This window comes from Balaenoptera acutorostrata, chromosome 6 (genome assembly GCF_949987535.1).
Source record: "Balaenoptera acutorostrata chromosome 6, mBalAcu1.1, whole genome shotgun sequence".
Taxonomy (NCBI): domain Eukaryota; kingdom Metazoa; phylum Chordata; class Mammalia; order Artiodactyla; family Balaenopteridae; genus Balaenoptera; species Balaenoptera acutorostrata.
The window spans coordinates 120,608,627-120,621,618 of record NC_080069.1 but is presented as its reverse complement, the minus strand read 5'-3'; the positions used below and the strand labels follow the sequence as shown (position 1 = coordinate 120,621,618).

The window sequence follows — 12,992 nt, the reverse complement described above, 5'->3', positions numbered from 1 at the left end:
CTGGAGCCGGGGCGTCCGCGGAGAGTCTGGGGCGCTGGGCCAGCACAGCCAGCTCGCCTTTACTTTCACAGGAAGGAGCCACGACACACGCACTCAGCCCCGCCTGCCCTGTGAGGCCCCCACCCCTCGGCCCTGCCCAGGGTTCCGCGGGATTTGCCTCTGACGCCAGGATTTCTCCTGGGCCCTCAGTTGCCATCAGAGCCTCTCACACAAAAGCATCCGGCCATCCTTATCTCACTCTCCTTCCCCAGGGGGCACCATCTCCTGGGACAGGGCCTCTTCCCAGAGCCCTATCTCAATGAGGACCTGGAGACCCCTCCTTCAGTTGCAGGTCAGTAGGACCAAGTTTCGCCTCACCTGACATGCATGTCCATGGCCAAAGTGTCACTGGATTTCGGGTGGGGGAGCGAGTAGCCCTTGCTCTGCAATGCCATGTAACCCTCGGGGCTCCACACGGGGGCTGCATCGATGGCGGTCACTTTCCTTTCTGGCAGTGGGGGCACACAGCTCTGATCCTCAGAGCGACAGCCAGTTCCACTGAGAGAATCTTGGGCCATCATGGGTTTCATCAATCCTGAACAAGGCAAAGAACCAATCAGTCACCTCGTTTAACAAGCCATGGGTCAACCACAGGCCCAAAGGAGACAAGCTGCCCCAACTACCACATGGACACCGCACCCCACCTGCTTAACATCACTGAGGTCCCATCTTTCTGATCACAGAACCTCTGAAGGCACGCACGCATGCAATCTGAAAGGCCTGTTTAAAGACCTCTGAGGTCCAATCCTAGTTCCCGGATGAAGAGCCCCTGTGTTGAAGGCTATAAAAAACTGGCAAATGGAAACTGGAACCATCAAACGGGAGAGCTCATGGGTGTCAGCGGAACGCTAGTGGGGCCCGTCAGTCAGCAACGCAAGATGCCTGAAGGTCTTCTGCACAGACACAAGGAAGACGAGCTACGCTCCAGGGAGCCTACATGCAACACGAAGCCAGCGTCTCCCTGCTTCCAATCCCCTGCAAGAAGTTCAGAAAAGGACTGGGGCTTTAGCTCCTCTTATTTCTACCCCTAAGCTCGACAGTAACACTCCACATTTTGTACATGGAAGGGCAGTGGGGGATACACAAATGACACTAAACTGTCAGCTGGCCCGAGGAGACTGGGGCATGCTGACGTCTCGGTCCTACCAGATATAAACCAGTCGGGGAAATAGCACCCCCGCCCTCCCCGGGCCCCTCTGTGCACGTCTATCAAACAAGGGGGCTGGGCGGCTGCAGACGACATTAAAGGTCTCTCACGGGGCCAGATTCTGTGGAGAAGAGAAGATTTGATTTTTCAAATACTTCACAAAGCTAATTATTGGTCCCCAGTGTTTTTGTGCCCATCTTTTGAGATAATCTGACCAGGAAAATGGCTCGGCATTAGGCCAACAGCTTTAAGCTTTCTTTTAGCTGTGGAGTGCTCTGTTCCAATGCTATCAATATATGACTCCAGCACAAAGTTAGTATGAGTCAGGTGGTGGTGGGGACCCTCTCTGGAATCCTAGAATTACACACCATTTATTAAGTACTGATTACAAGGTGTGCGGAACTGCTCCACACTGTACACGGACCTATTTTTGGCAATATGGCAGCTCATATTACCTGAAAAAACCTCCTGTCACAAAAATGCTGGACAAAACACATTAAACGTTTCACTCGCAGAGCTCCGTTCCCCCAAAACCGGGAAACCCCCAGGGAGCTGAAACCACAGCCACGGCCACAGCCACGAGCTGGTGCTCCCTAGAGGGGAGCCAGGGACACATCTATCAGATTTAGTAACCTACGGGCATGCTCCTAAATGCCCCCCCAGGACAGGAGACGGGGCTTTTCTGCACAAGGCAGAGAGCTGCAGCTGAGATGCTGCTTAAACAAAGACCCTCAAAGGGCTATGCCCTCAATTAAAAGGTGGATCAGAAAAATATATGCTCTTTAGTACAGGGAGATGACTGAATTTGTGTCTTGGCCTGGGCTAGGGTAGGGAAAACAGTCCTCCATGAGGAGTTCATAGCCACATGCCAGCTTTCATGCAGGTTTGGGGCCAGGAGGGTGAAGTTCAGATTTATACCCCTAGAATGTTCCAGAAACTTCCTGAGTTAAAATAAAGGGTAGTTCTAGGCTGGCGGAAGAAAACATAAAACCACACTAGAGGGATATACCCTCAAACCAAGCTATACTAGATCCCCATGATAAATAAAGCTCTGCTGAAAATGAACTCACAATCCAAAATTACCACAACACTGTGTGGAAAACAATCCACTATGAGTCCATGGTAAGCCCACGGGATTATATACCTTCCTCAAGAACTTCAGGTAACAAATTAAAATGTGAAGCACTAGAAAATTATGTTTTAAATGATTACAAGCACAAAGGAAGGAATTAAAAACTTACGAAAAATATAAGACACAAGAAAAAATAATAGATTTGAGGAAAAAATTCTAGTAATAAAAATAGAATCACTGAAATTAAAAACTCATTGGACAAAAAAAAAAAAAAAAAAAGAGCAGATCAGACATAGTTGGAGAGAAAAGAGAATTGGAAAATAGCTGAAGGATTTTCCCAGCAGGCCCCACAGAGGTTAGCTCTCTTATATATTTAAGAGACTTGGAAGGCAGAATGAGAAGGCACAAAATAATCTAAGTGGGCGACCTAGGAAGAAAGGATATAAAGAATGAGGAAAAAGCAACATCTGACATGATAATTAGAAGAGAATTTTCCAGAAGTGATGAAAGACATACATCCTTAGATTTGAGCACTGTGAGTTCTAAGCAGAATAAGGTAAGGATAGATATAGATATATACCTAGACACAGCATACTGAGAAGGAACTACAGGAGACCAAAGACAAAGAGAAGATCTTAAAAGCAGCCAGAAAGAAAACAGTAGATTACCCAGACACGAATCAGACACACGAGCCAGAAAACAAGGAATACTATCTTCACAGTACTAAAAGAAAGTAACTGCCAACCTCGAGTTCTATACCCAGCTACACTATCATTCAAGAGGAAAGAGTGACATCAAGGCTTTCTCAGGCGAAGACTATCTACTGCCAAAACAATTTTCCTGAAGACCTGGAGAGAATGTACTTCATGAAGAAATAAATGGAACCCAGATGGAAGGATAAGCAGCAAAGAAACTAGTAAACATACAGGCAAATCTGAACAAGAACAGGTCAAATAAAACAACAAATAATAGCTGATTTGGTGGGAATAAAACAAGGTGGAACTAAAATTCCAGGCAAAAATAGCAAGACTGATGAGGAGGGAGTTAGAGCTCAGGTTCAGGGTAAAGATATTGAATAGCCTTTGCGAAGTCAAGGGTGCATGTTAGAATTTAATGTAACCATTCACACAGTAGAAATAGAATGTAGAAGGAAAACAAACAAAAAGAATAGGAAAACTTGCCACCAAAAAAAGAAGAACGAAAAAGAAAAGCATAGAAAAGAGGGATAAACAGAAAGCATAAAATAGGAGAGCAAGAAATCTGAATATAATAATCCCAATAAATCAAAAGGGAACAACTTCGGCAGCTGAAGTCACGGAGCTTCAAAGTGGGTAAAACCATACACACCTTACACGTACAAAGATATTCTCCTCCAAAAAGGGCTCAGAGAGGCCTGATGGTAAAAAGTTGGGGGAAAAAGATACCACATAAATACTAATCAAAAGAAAACTGGAATAAAATGATTACCAGGTAAAGTAGACATTAAAGGTAGAAAGCACAACTAATGATAACAAAGGTGCTGTAAGAAGATAAAAGGAACAAGATGAAGTACGGCTTCCAGACAGATAAAGCAAAAACTGACAGGTTTACAAGATTTGCCAAAATCCACATCATGGTGGGAAATGTTCACACACCTCTTAGTAACTGAACAAGGGGATAAAACATTGTGATGATACAGATATTTGTACAGCGCAATTAGCAAGCACGATGTCATGGACCACGTCCAATTGCAGAATACATTCTTCTCAAGCCCTTGAGTGAAATTCGACCTGCCACTTCTTCTAAAAATAAAGTTCTACTGGAAAGCAACCACACCCATTCACTCACTATTGTCTACAGCTGCTTTTGCTCTACAACAGCAAAACTAAGTAGCAGTTCAAAGCCTAAAATATTTATTATCTGGCATCAATAGAAAAAGTTTGTGACCGCTGGTCTGTATCATACAGACCACGTTACCTGACCACGAGGCAGCCACGTTATAACTTAACACCAGAAAGATGGTATCAAAACTTTACATTTGGAAATTTTACAACATACCATAAAAAATCACTCAAAAAGGATAAAATCAGACTAACATTTAGAACTGTAAATAATAAAAAATGTATCTTAAAACTCATAGAGGCTCATAGCTCAGGTGAGACTTAAATACATGAGGAAAGTCAAACTAATGAGCTCATCAACATAACCAGATAGAAAAAGAACAAAATACTTTCAATGGAAATAATGAGGGGGGAAAAAAAAGCACAAGTTAATGAAATAAAAACCAAATAAAATACAGGAATTAGGAAATCCAAAAGATGCTTTTTAAAAATAGCTTTAAAGGGACATCCCTGGTGGCGCAGAGGTTAAGACTCCACACTCCCAATGCAGGGGACCTGGGTTCAATCCCTGGTCAGGGAGCTAGATCCCACACGCATGCCGCAACTAAGAGTCTGCATGCCACAACTAAGGAGCCCGCATGCTACAAATAAGACCTGGTGCAACCAAAAAATAAAAATTAAAAAATTAAAAATAAATTCAGTTTATTAAAAAAAAAACAGCATTAAAAAAATGGCATTAGGACTTCCCTGGTGGCGCAGTGGTTAAGAATCCACCTGCCAATTCAGGGGACACGGGTTCGAGCCCTGGTCCGGGAAGATCCCACGTGCCATGGAGCAACTAAGCCTGTGCGCCACAACTAGTGAGCCCACACGCCACAACCACTGAAGCCCGTGCGCCACAACTACTGAGCCTGAGCTCTAGAGCCCGCAAACCACAACTACTTGAAGCCTGCGCGCCTAGAGCCCGCAACAAGAGAAGCCACCGCAGTGAGAAGCCTGCACATCACAACAAAGAGTACCCCTGCTCGCCGCCAACTAGAGAAACCCTGCACGCAGCAACGAAGACACAATGCAGCCAAAAATAAATACATAAATTTATTAAAAAAAAAAAAAGGCATTAGACAAACCTTGGGAAAGACTAATCAAGGAAAAAAAGAGAGAGAAAACACAAAGAACATTAAAGAATGGAAAGACGGACAAAACAACATAGCAGAGATATAAAAATTAATTAAAGCAATTTACAATGCATAATCTTAAGGTCTCTTCCTGACAATTCTTTGTGCGAGGTACTATCATACCCTCATTTTGGGAAGTAAAACTCAGACTGGATATGTGACCTGCAAAGAGGTCAGACTGGAATCCAGGTGGGTCTGTCTACCCCCCAAGGCAATACCCTTAAACACCACACTGTCCTGAGCTCCACAGGCATGGCCCACGGGACCACAGTGCTTACCCGAGGGATGCAGGGCTGAGGGATAGAAATCCACCGGGGTCCGCGTGGGCGGGATCCGTGGGTCCACGTAGGAAGGCATCACCATCCACCTGGGGTCGAAGCCCAGCACCTGAGGCTGGTGCGGGTAGAAGGGGCGCTGCGGGTGGGACGGCGGAGGGCACACCGGCTGCCAGTGCTGCATCTTGTACAGCTGCTCCTGACCAGGCGAGAGAGACCCGGTTGGACGGCGCCGCGGGGCAGAGAGGCTGTACGTGCGCGCGCGCGCACGCGCGCGCACACACACTCTTCCAGCTTTCCATCAGGCGGCAGAGACAACCCACCCAGAACAGAAGACCACAGAGGGGAGGCCCCAGGGCATGACAGCCTTCAGGCTCTGGCTGTCTCCCAGGACTGACGGACAGGACAGTCATGCCATCGTCACAACTGGGCCCTGAGGCTCCTCTACAGACGGGGCTTTCATTTAGATCAAACGCTCTCCTGGAGCTGACACGTGACCAGCACAGCTCCCAGGGCGTATCTCCCCGTCCGCAACCGCCAACAGACGACACTCCTCCTCCTCCCCTCCTTTTGTCCCTTCAACCCACCCTCCTCACTCCGACGCCCTGACCACGTCAGGAGCCTTCAAGGGTCCTCCACAGCTCTGCCTCTAACAGCCCGAGTCCGACAGGGCGTCACACGACCTACAGGGCCCTGCGGGTGCTGCCCCTTCCGCCTCTCCAGCATCGCCTCCCACGACTGCCCCGGCCCTCCACTCCACACGCCTGCCCGCCCGTCCGCCCGCCCGCCCGCTTCCGGCCTTGGAAACACGCTGGGCCCTCTGTTCCCTCCAGCCCCAAACCCGCTCACCCCTACCCATCCTTCAGGTTTTGGCTTAAAGAGCACTGCGCCTCTGCGAACCCGCCACAGTTCCTGAGGTAAGATCAGGTCCCCTGTCCTCGGCTCCCACAGCACTGCTGCTTCTCCTGTGCAACTCTGTTGTTGGTTGTTTCCCTCCCTAAACCAAGAGACTACATGCCAAGTTCACTGCAGTATACTCACCTCTACCACCAGACTTGGTAGGAAGAAAATTCACTGCACAGAAGGACACACGTAAAGCATCACTAGAGCATTAAAAATCAAGAACCTGGACCCAGTGAGGCTTCACTTCAGACACTGCTCCACGGCTCCAGTGACCTCCAGGGCTGCCCTCACAACTGCATCCCGAACCAGCATTCTGGCAGGATGCAGGTGCAGAGTCAGACAAGGAGGACACACCCTTTCCTGCCAGCCGGCTGGCACAATCCCAGCCTGGGCTGGATTCCCTGGAAGGCTCGCCAGGGCTCAGGGCACTGCTTAGGAGCACTCAGAACTCAGTAAGCAGAACGCCCCTGGTCTCTGCCCACAGCTCCTCCTCCCGTCTAGACCCCAGGCCCCCAGGGCAGCTGACCAGACAGTCTGTTTGCCAGACTCCTTCAGGCTGCTCTGACACGTCAGACTTCTTTCTAATCTTAAGGACGGATTTACCTGTCACTGCCACCCAGAAGAGTTACCCAGAGCAACTGTTACTACTGTGTCTGGCTCGCGTTACTCCAGAGATCTCTCCACTCAGCAGTAATTCTTCACCAAGCCCGGGAGTAACTGCAGAGTGCCTGCTCACAGTACAACGCTACAAAAGCGCAATGAATGTAACTTACTGTTTAGAGCACAGGACGTGGGGAGCTTCTGGAATGCTTCCTAGGAGCCCAAGGAAAGTAGGGTCTGGGGTGAACGTTTTAAAGGCAACTAAAAGAGATTCTGGGGAAAGGCGGAGACTTTGACCTGTGTCTCCAGGGTATCCACGTTCTGAAACTTTTTTGATTATTAACAATAATTTACTGCACACCTAGCTGCTGAACTAAGTAACGTCCACGCATGACCTCAGTTTCCCACCAAAATGCATTGTTCATCAGTAATAAGCTTCAGTGATTACGCCTGTAAGACAAACAACTGCCAATGAGTGGTTCCAGCTCAGCAAGATCACCAGACCAGTAAGAGACTGCTGGGATCACAACCATCACCCATATGATCTTCCTCAGAGCAAGGAGCAGGTCCTTTCTAAGATTTATGGAGCGCCGTTAAAGATGATATCGATCACACCGATGAACCAGTTTACAGGCATCACAGAACCCTCAGCGCCATGCCGAGAGGCAGGGACTCATTCCTTCCGCTTTACACTGACCTGCCCAAGGCCACACACAGCTGAATAGGCTGCACCAGTAGCACCAGAACCCAAAGCTGTCTGATTCAAAACCCACAAACCTACGCTCTTAACTGAACGCTAACACGCCTGTCTCGGAAGCTCTCCAAGCAGCTCCCAGGCCTTCCTTACTCCCTGGGAGGCTCCCAGGATGGGGCCGCTGTCGGTGTAGGGAGTGGCCACGGTGTGCAGCGCTGGATGAAAAACCACTCAGACACCACTAACCAGTCCTTACCGGCATTAGACAACAGGGTCCATAAACTGCCAACAAGGGTTTTCATCCACAGGGTAAACTACCTGGAGGAACTGAAGGCAGGGCTGACGTCCCAAGGCCCTCACTCCCGGCATCCCTGCTGGTGACTGGCATACACGAGGGTGGGTTTCTATTGTTTGTTTTACTGGAAGGGGGCGTGGGGAAAAGGAGAGGGGACAGCCACTCCATGGGCAGGTCTGTTACGACACGTGCTAAGCGACCCCTGTTTACCTGCTGCTGCTGGCGCTGGAACCTGGGCGGAAGCGACTTCTGGTACTTGCTGAACTCCTGCGCAGGGGACCCAGGCTCCCTGGCCCCCTCCTCACTACCGCCGCTCTGAGCCACAGCTGCAGGGGCTGTAGGGGCTTCCTCCGAAAACGTGTTGGGGGCTTCCTGGGCAGAGAACTCGGGGGAGCCTACGGAACAAAGAAGCAGAGAAGGGGCCAGGTGAGCCCACAAAAGCTCAGCCGAGCGATGTCTAGGGCAGATGCTTTTTCTCGTTGGCAGTCCTCAAACCCCGGCACTGTGCTAAATGCTCCCCACGCACAAGCTCATGGACTCCCCCACACCGTCATCGCTCCAGAGGGGAGAAAACTAAGGGTCGAGAGATCAGAGGAACCGCCTGAGGTCACACAGTCAGCAGGAGAGCCGGGATGTGGTTCTGGGTGGGAGGGGCTCTGTTAAAACAGACCCCAGTAAATCAGAGCGGCCGGGGCTCAACGAGAGCCCCACATCCACCCTCCACCCCAGGCTGTGTGAGCCGGCCGGCCAGGCAGCCCCGCTGGCCCGTGTCCTCAGCTGTTCAGTGAGGACGACAACTGCACCTACCCCACCGGGCCTCTGGAGAATTAATTCGCTGAGACGATCCACGTGATGCACTTAAAATAGCGCCTGACAAGAAGTAAATGCTCACCACAGTCTCCCATATCACTATTCTCCCTGAAATTCCCTTCTTTCTTGCCCCATCCCAGCTTTGCGTTCTTTGTTTTGTCCAGCTTTATTGAGATATAATTGACATTTGTGCTCTTAAATCTACTGCAGGAGGCAAACAAACGCCAATGCAAAGCCTTGGGGACCCAGCGTCCCAGAGGAATACTGACAGGCAGGGCAGGTGCGGAGGGGCTCAGGGCACACCCCACACCCAGGCCCAAGCTCAGTCCCCGCCATCTACTTCCTCGACTCTCCACTGCCCCACCCCCCTCAGTGAGTCCCTGACACTGGGCCCAGGCTTCGCTCAGACTTCAGTGACAGGACATTGATTTACAGGAGGACAAGGGTCGATTTCTCTGAGTTCCTCGGCCAGAAGGGCACTGATGACCATCGTATCACCAATAACACCTCCATCTGAGAAGCTCTCAGCGACTGAAACTAACATCAGGCCCTTCTCTACTTAAGAGAGTTGGTTTTAGTTGATTCAAGAAAGTCACAAAAAACACAGCTGATCACACTCTTTAAAACTGCAGCAAGAGACACCCTCCACCACCTAACGCTGTTCAGCGTCTCTTGCGCAGCCGCGTGACCCACTCCTCTTAGAAGAGCTGTCAGGGAAAAGGTATGCTAACAAGCAGGCAGGCTTCTTTCAACGTCCCGAGAGAGATCCCGGCTCCTACTGAAGTCCTCCAGCACCTGCGTCTTCAGTCGAGCAGGGCGGTAACACCGGCAATGACAAAACCGGCGGCGTTGCCGTGAGTACGCGCGTGCTTTCTGCATCTAGAAACCGCTAAGCGCCTCGTGCACACGCTCCCCCGGGGCCCCTCAGCGTGCGGGGAGGTACAGGCTCCCATCAACCCACTTCACAGACGCGGGCCTGCGCGCCAGAGAGGTGAGGCGCCTGGACAGCTGGTTTAAGCGGCAGAAACGGGACGTGAACCCAGGCACCTGGCCCAGGCCGAGACGCCTAACGACCGGGACCCCCACACATCAGCTGCGAGCCACGGTGCTGCTCAGAAGCCAGGGAGACGCGGACAACCAACCAGCGACACAGCGCAGGGTTTCCAGGTCATGGGACGGGGCCCTACAGCTCACCTCTGCGGACAGCTGGGCCATTCTCCTGCGGGGCACCTGGAGAGCGGGGCGCCTCCTTCCCCGCCGGCTCCTGGGCCCCGCCCGCCTTCTGAGCCCGCCTGCACTTCTGGTCCAGCTGCTTGAGTTTGGCGGCACAGGCGGCCAACCTCTCCTCCCGGGCCCGGCGCTCCTCCTCTTCCCGGCGCTTTCGGGCTCGCTCCACGGCCTCGGACATCTCCGACTGGATGAACTTCTGCCTCGGGGGTGGCTTGTCCTCTTTGTCCTCGACAGACTGCTGCCGGAACACGCTGCCCACGGAGGACTTCTGCCGGGAGAAGACGGTCTCAGATGAAACGCACATCACAACCCGGGCACAGGCGCCCCCAGGATGGGATGGGCTCTCCTTCCCAGGACCCTCACGCACCTTAGAGAGGCAGTGCGGCCCCGCGGCAGGCGGACCTGGGTTTCGATCCTGCTCTGCCCTTTACTATATTTGGAATGAGGCTTGGGTGAGCGCCAACGTTCTATACCTTAGTTTCTTGTTTTGAACGATAATAAAGGAAGCCCTCGGGATTGTGAAGGTACATTGAATCGTTTGCAGAGCACTCAGCGCCGTGACTGACACGTGGGAAACACTGAGAAAACGGGACGCTCTCACCACCACTACTGAGCACACAAGAGTAGGGCCTCCACAGCTACATACCAAGAGCAGGAGAGCACACACTCACCATTTCTTAGCCACAGAACTGCTCTACTGCTTCTCCCACGACAATATATATAAGCCTCTGGATATGAAGGGCCGCGAGAGATTGAAATTCACACTCAGACATTAAGGTTTCAAAGTGATTCTTTATATATAAAAATAAATAAGCATCTCTAAAAACATCTCTTTTGGATATTTCATCCACTTTTGAATCTCTCGTTGGTTGTCAGTTACTGGACAAACCACCAGGGTGCCACCAATGCAGCGTGAAAAACTATCAACACTGGGAAGATTTCTCACTGATTGGCGGGAAGTGAAGCTGCAGGCAGAATACGCAATAATAGACGATGGGCATGTTTAAGTGGACCCCGGCCACTGGAATTCCAACGAGGTATGACTAGCAAAAAAAATATACAATGTCCTGTTTTGAGTGGTAGTTACAAAGATGCATATAATTGTCAAAAAGTCATCAAACATAAAGAAACAAGATCTATGCCTTTTTGTGTATGTTAATTATACCTCCATAAAAGCAGTATGTCACACAGAGACTGTAGCCAAGGAGTTTTCTCCTAAAAACTAACTTCTCATAATCCAGAGACAACTGCTACAATCACAAGATGATAAACGTCTCATTTAGAAGCACGAAGGTACTTTTTACCCAAGTGTGCACTCTCCTCCTTTGCCCTTGACCGCTGCCATCCGTCCATGCTCCATAATGGCTGTGCCCTGTCTCACCCCACGGCTTATCTATCCCGTGACCTACCTTATCCCCTGGTGTTCAGCACGCCCTTGCAGATGATCCGTACGGCGCACCCCTGACTATTATCCCCTTCAGACTCTCCCGGGGACGGAACAGCGGAGGCAAAGGGCACAGTCTGGAGGCACACCGCCAAGACCACAGATGTGCCTTCCGAAGCTGCCCAAAGATGAGCTATCATTTTACAAACTGAATGTTCTGCAAAGTACTTCAACTGTGACAGTCTTTTCGGAAATTTGGACCCATGAAAGTTACAGAGATTTTATCCTTGTTGACTCCATTCAGATAATTCAGTGCTGTTACGAGCAGATGAAAGTGAAACCTTCTTTTGAATACTGAGCAACCCCAATATATGAATGAAATTTGGATTAACTGCAAGGTAATTTACAAGAGTCGTGTTGTGTCTATTTTCACTTGTGTCCCCTGTACCGAGCACAGTGCCTAGCATGATACGTACTCAATAAAAAAGACTGAAGACCGTTACTTCATACCGAGACGTGGAACAGGAGCCCTTTAAATAGCAAAGTGCATTGAAAATGGCAATTTTGCCAAGTGCATTTAAATTAACGCCTTCCCACCCCCCCAGCTCTGCCCCTCCTGCTCAATTTAGTCCGAAAGTCACGCGAGGCGGCAGAACAAGGCAGGCACCTGGTGCCCGGGAGTCAGAGAGCTCAGGGCAGGTGATGAGAGTGTGCACATGGAGATGTGGCTGGTGTGGGAGCTGGGGCCCAACCAAGCAGGGTGAGGAAGAAACCCCTAGAAGAGGTGGCCCAGCAGGGAAATTCAGGGCCGCGCGGAGGTGGGGTGCACTGACATCTGAGTGGCTCAGGAGGGCACCTGTGCAAGGCAGAGAGGGTGGGGGCAGAAACAGGGAGCCTGACCGAATAGGTACAAATACCAGGGACAATGGCAAACCGCTAGAATGACCTCTGTGGAACTGGAGATATCCCTGTGCTTCATGCGTGTGTATCACGTACCTACGCTTCCTGACTGTCCCCGGAGAAGGGCCAGGAGCAGTGGCGCTCTAACAGCAGCGAGTACTCCTGGTGCCCACATATTAGTTCCTAAATATCACTGAAGCCTGACTCCAGGGCCAAGGTAGGATACGGACAAAAGGAGCTTAAAAAAAGCTTGTTCTATCAGAAAGCAAGGAATTCCTCAGAAAAGAATGAGGACGTAAAAAGCACACGGCTGCCAGCTTGAAGAAGCTCCCAAATCAAAGACAATCTGAACATCAAAAGAAACAATGAGAGCAACAGACTATAACAGACTATAACTGATATTAATTAATTAAAAATTTGATGAGAAGCAGGCTATTCATAGTCTCAGAGTCACTCCCCACAGAACTGCTACCCATTACAGATCTGGAAGAGTGTGTGCAAGTTCCATGGTGGGAAACATGGTAGCCTCCACCTTAATCAAGAGGTCCACGTGAAGGTTGTCAGAGCGGGCAGAGTGGAACCACGGTCACCCAGTAGGATGCAACGAGAAGAGTCAGTGACAGTTCTGAGAGATTCTAGCCAAAAAAA

The 12,992-nt window shown here is 50.2% G+C and overlaps 1 protein-coding gene across 18 annotated transcripts in view; it reads right to left on the bottom strand.

The window, feature by feature from the left end:
• PRRC2B (proline rich coiled-coil 2B) overlaps positions 1–12,992 on the bottom strand; it is an 85,822-nt gene that overhangs the window by 22,468 nt on the left and 50,362 nt on the right. For all 18 annotated transcript variants that reach the window (XR_009008513.1, XM_057547583.1, XM_057547589.1 and 15 more), the window contains 4 exons: positions 10,025–10,328; positions 8,231–8,415; positions 5,532–5,727; positions 358–574 (listed from right to left, as the gene is read on the bottom strand). Coding sequence is in view for 17 of the 18 variants with exons in the window: in XM_057547583.1 (XP_057403566.1) it covers positions 358–574; positions 5,532–5,727; positions 8,231–8,415; positions 10,025–10,328 (902 nt within the window). In the remaining variant the exon portion in view is untranslated. The remainder of the gene's footprint in view (positions 1–357; positions 575–5,531; positions 5,728–8,230; positions 8,416–10,024; positions 10,329–12,992) is intronic.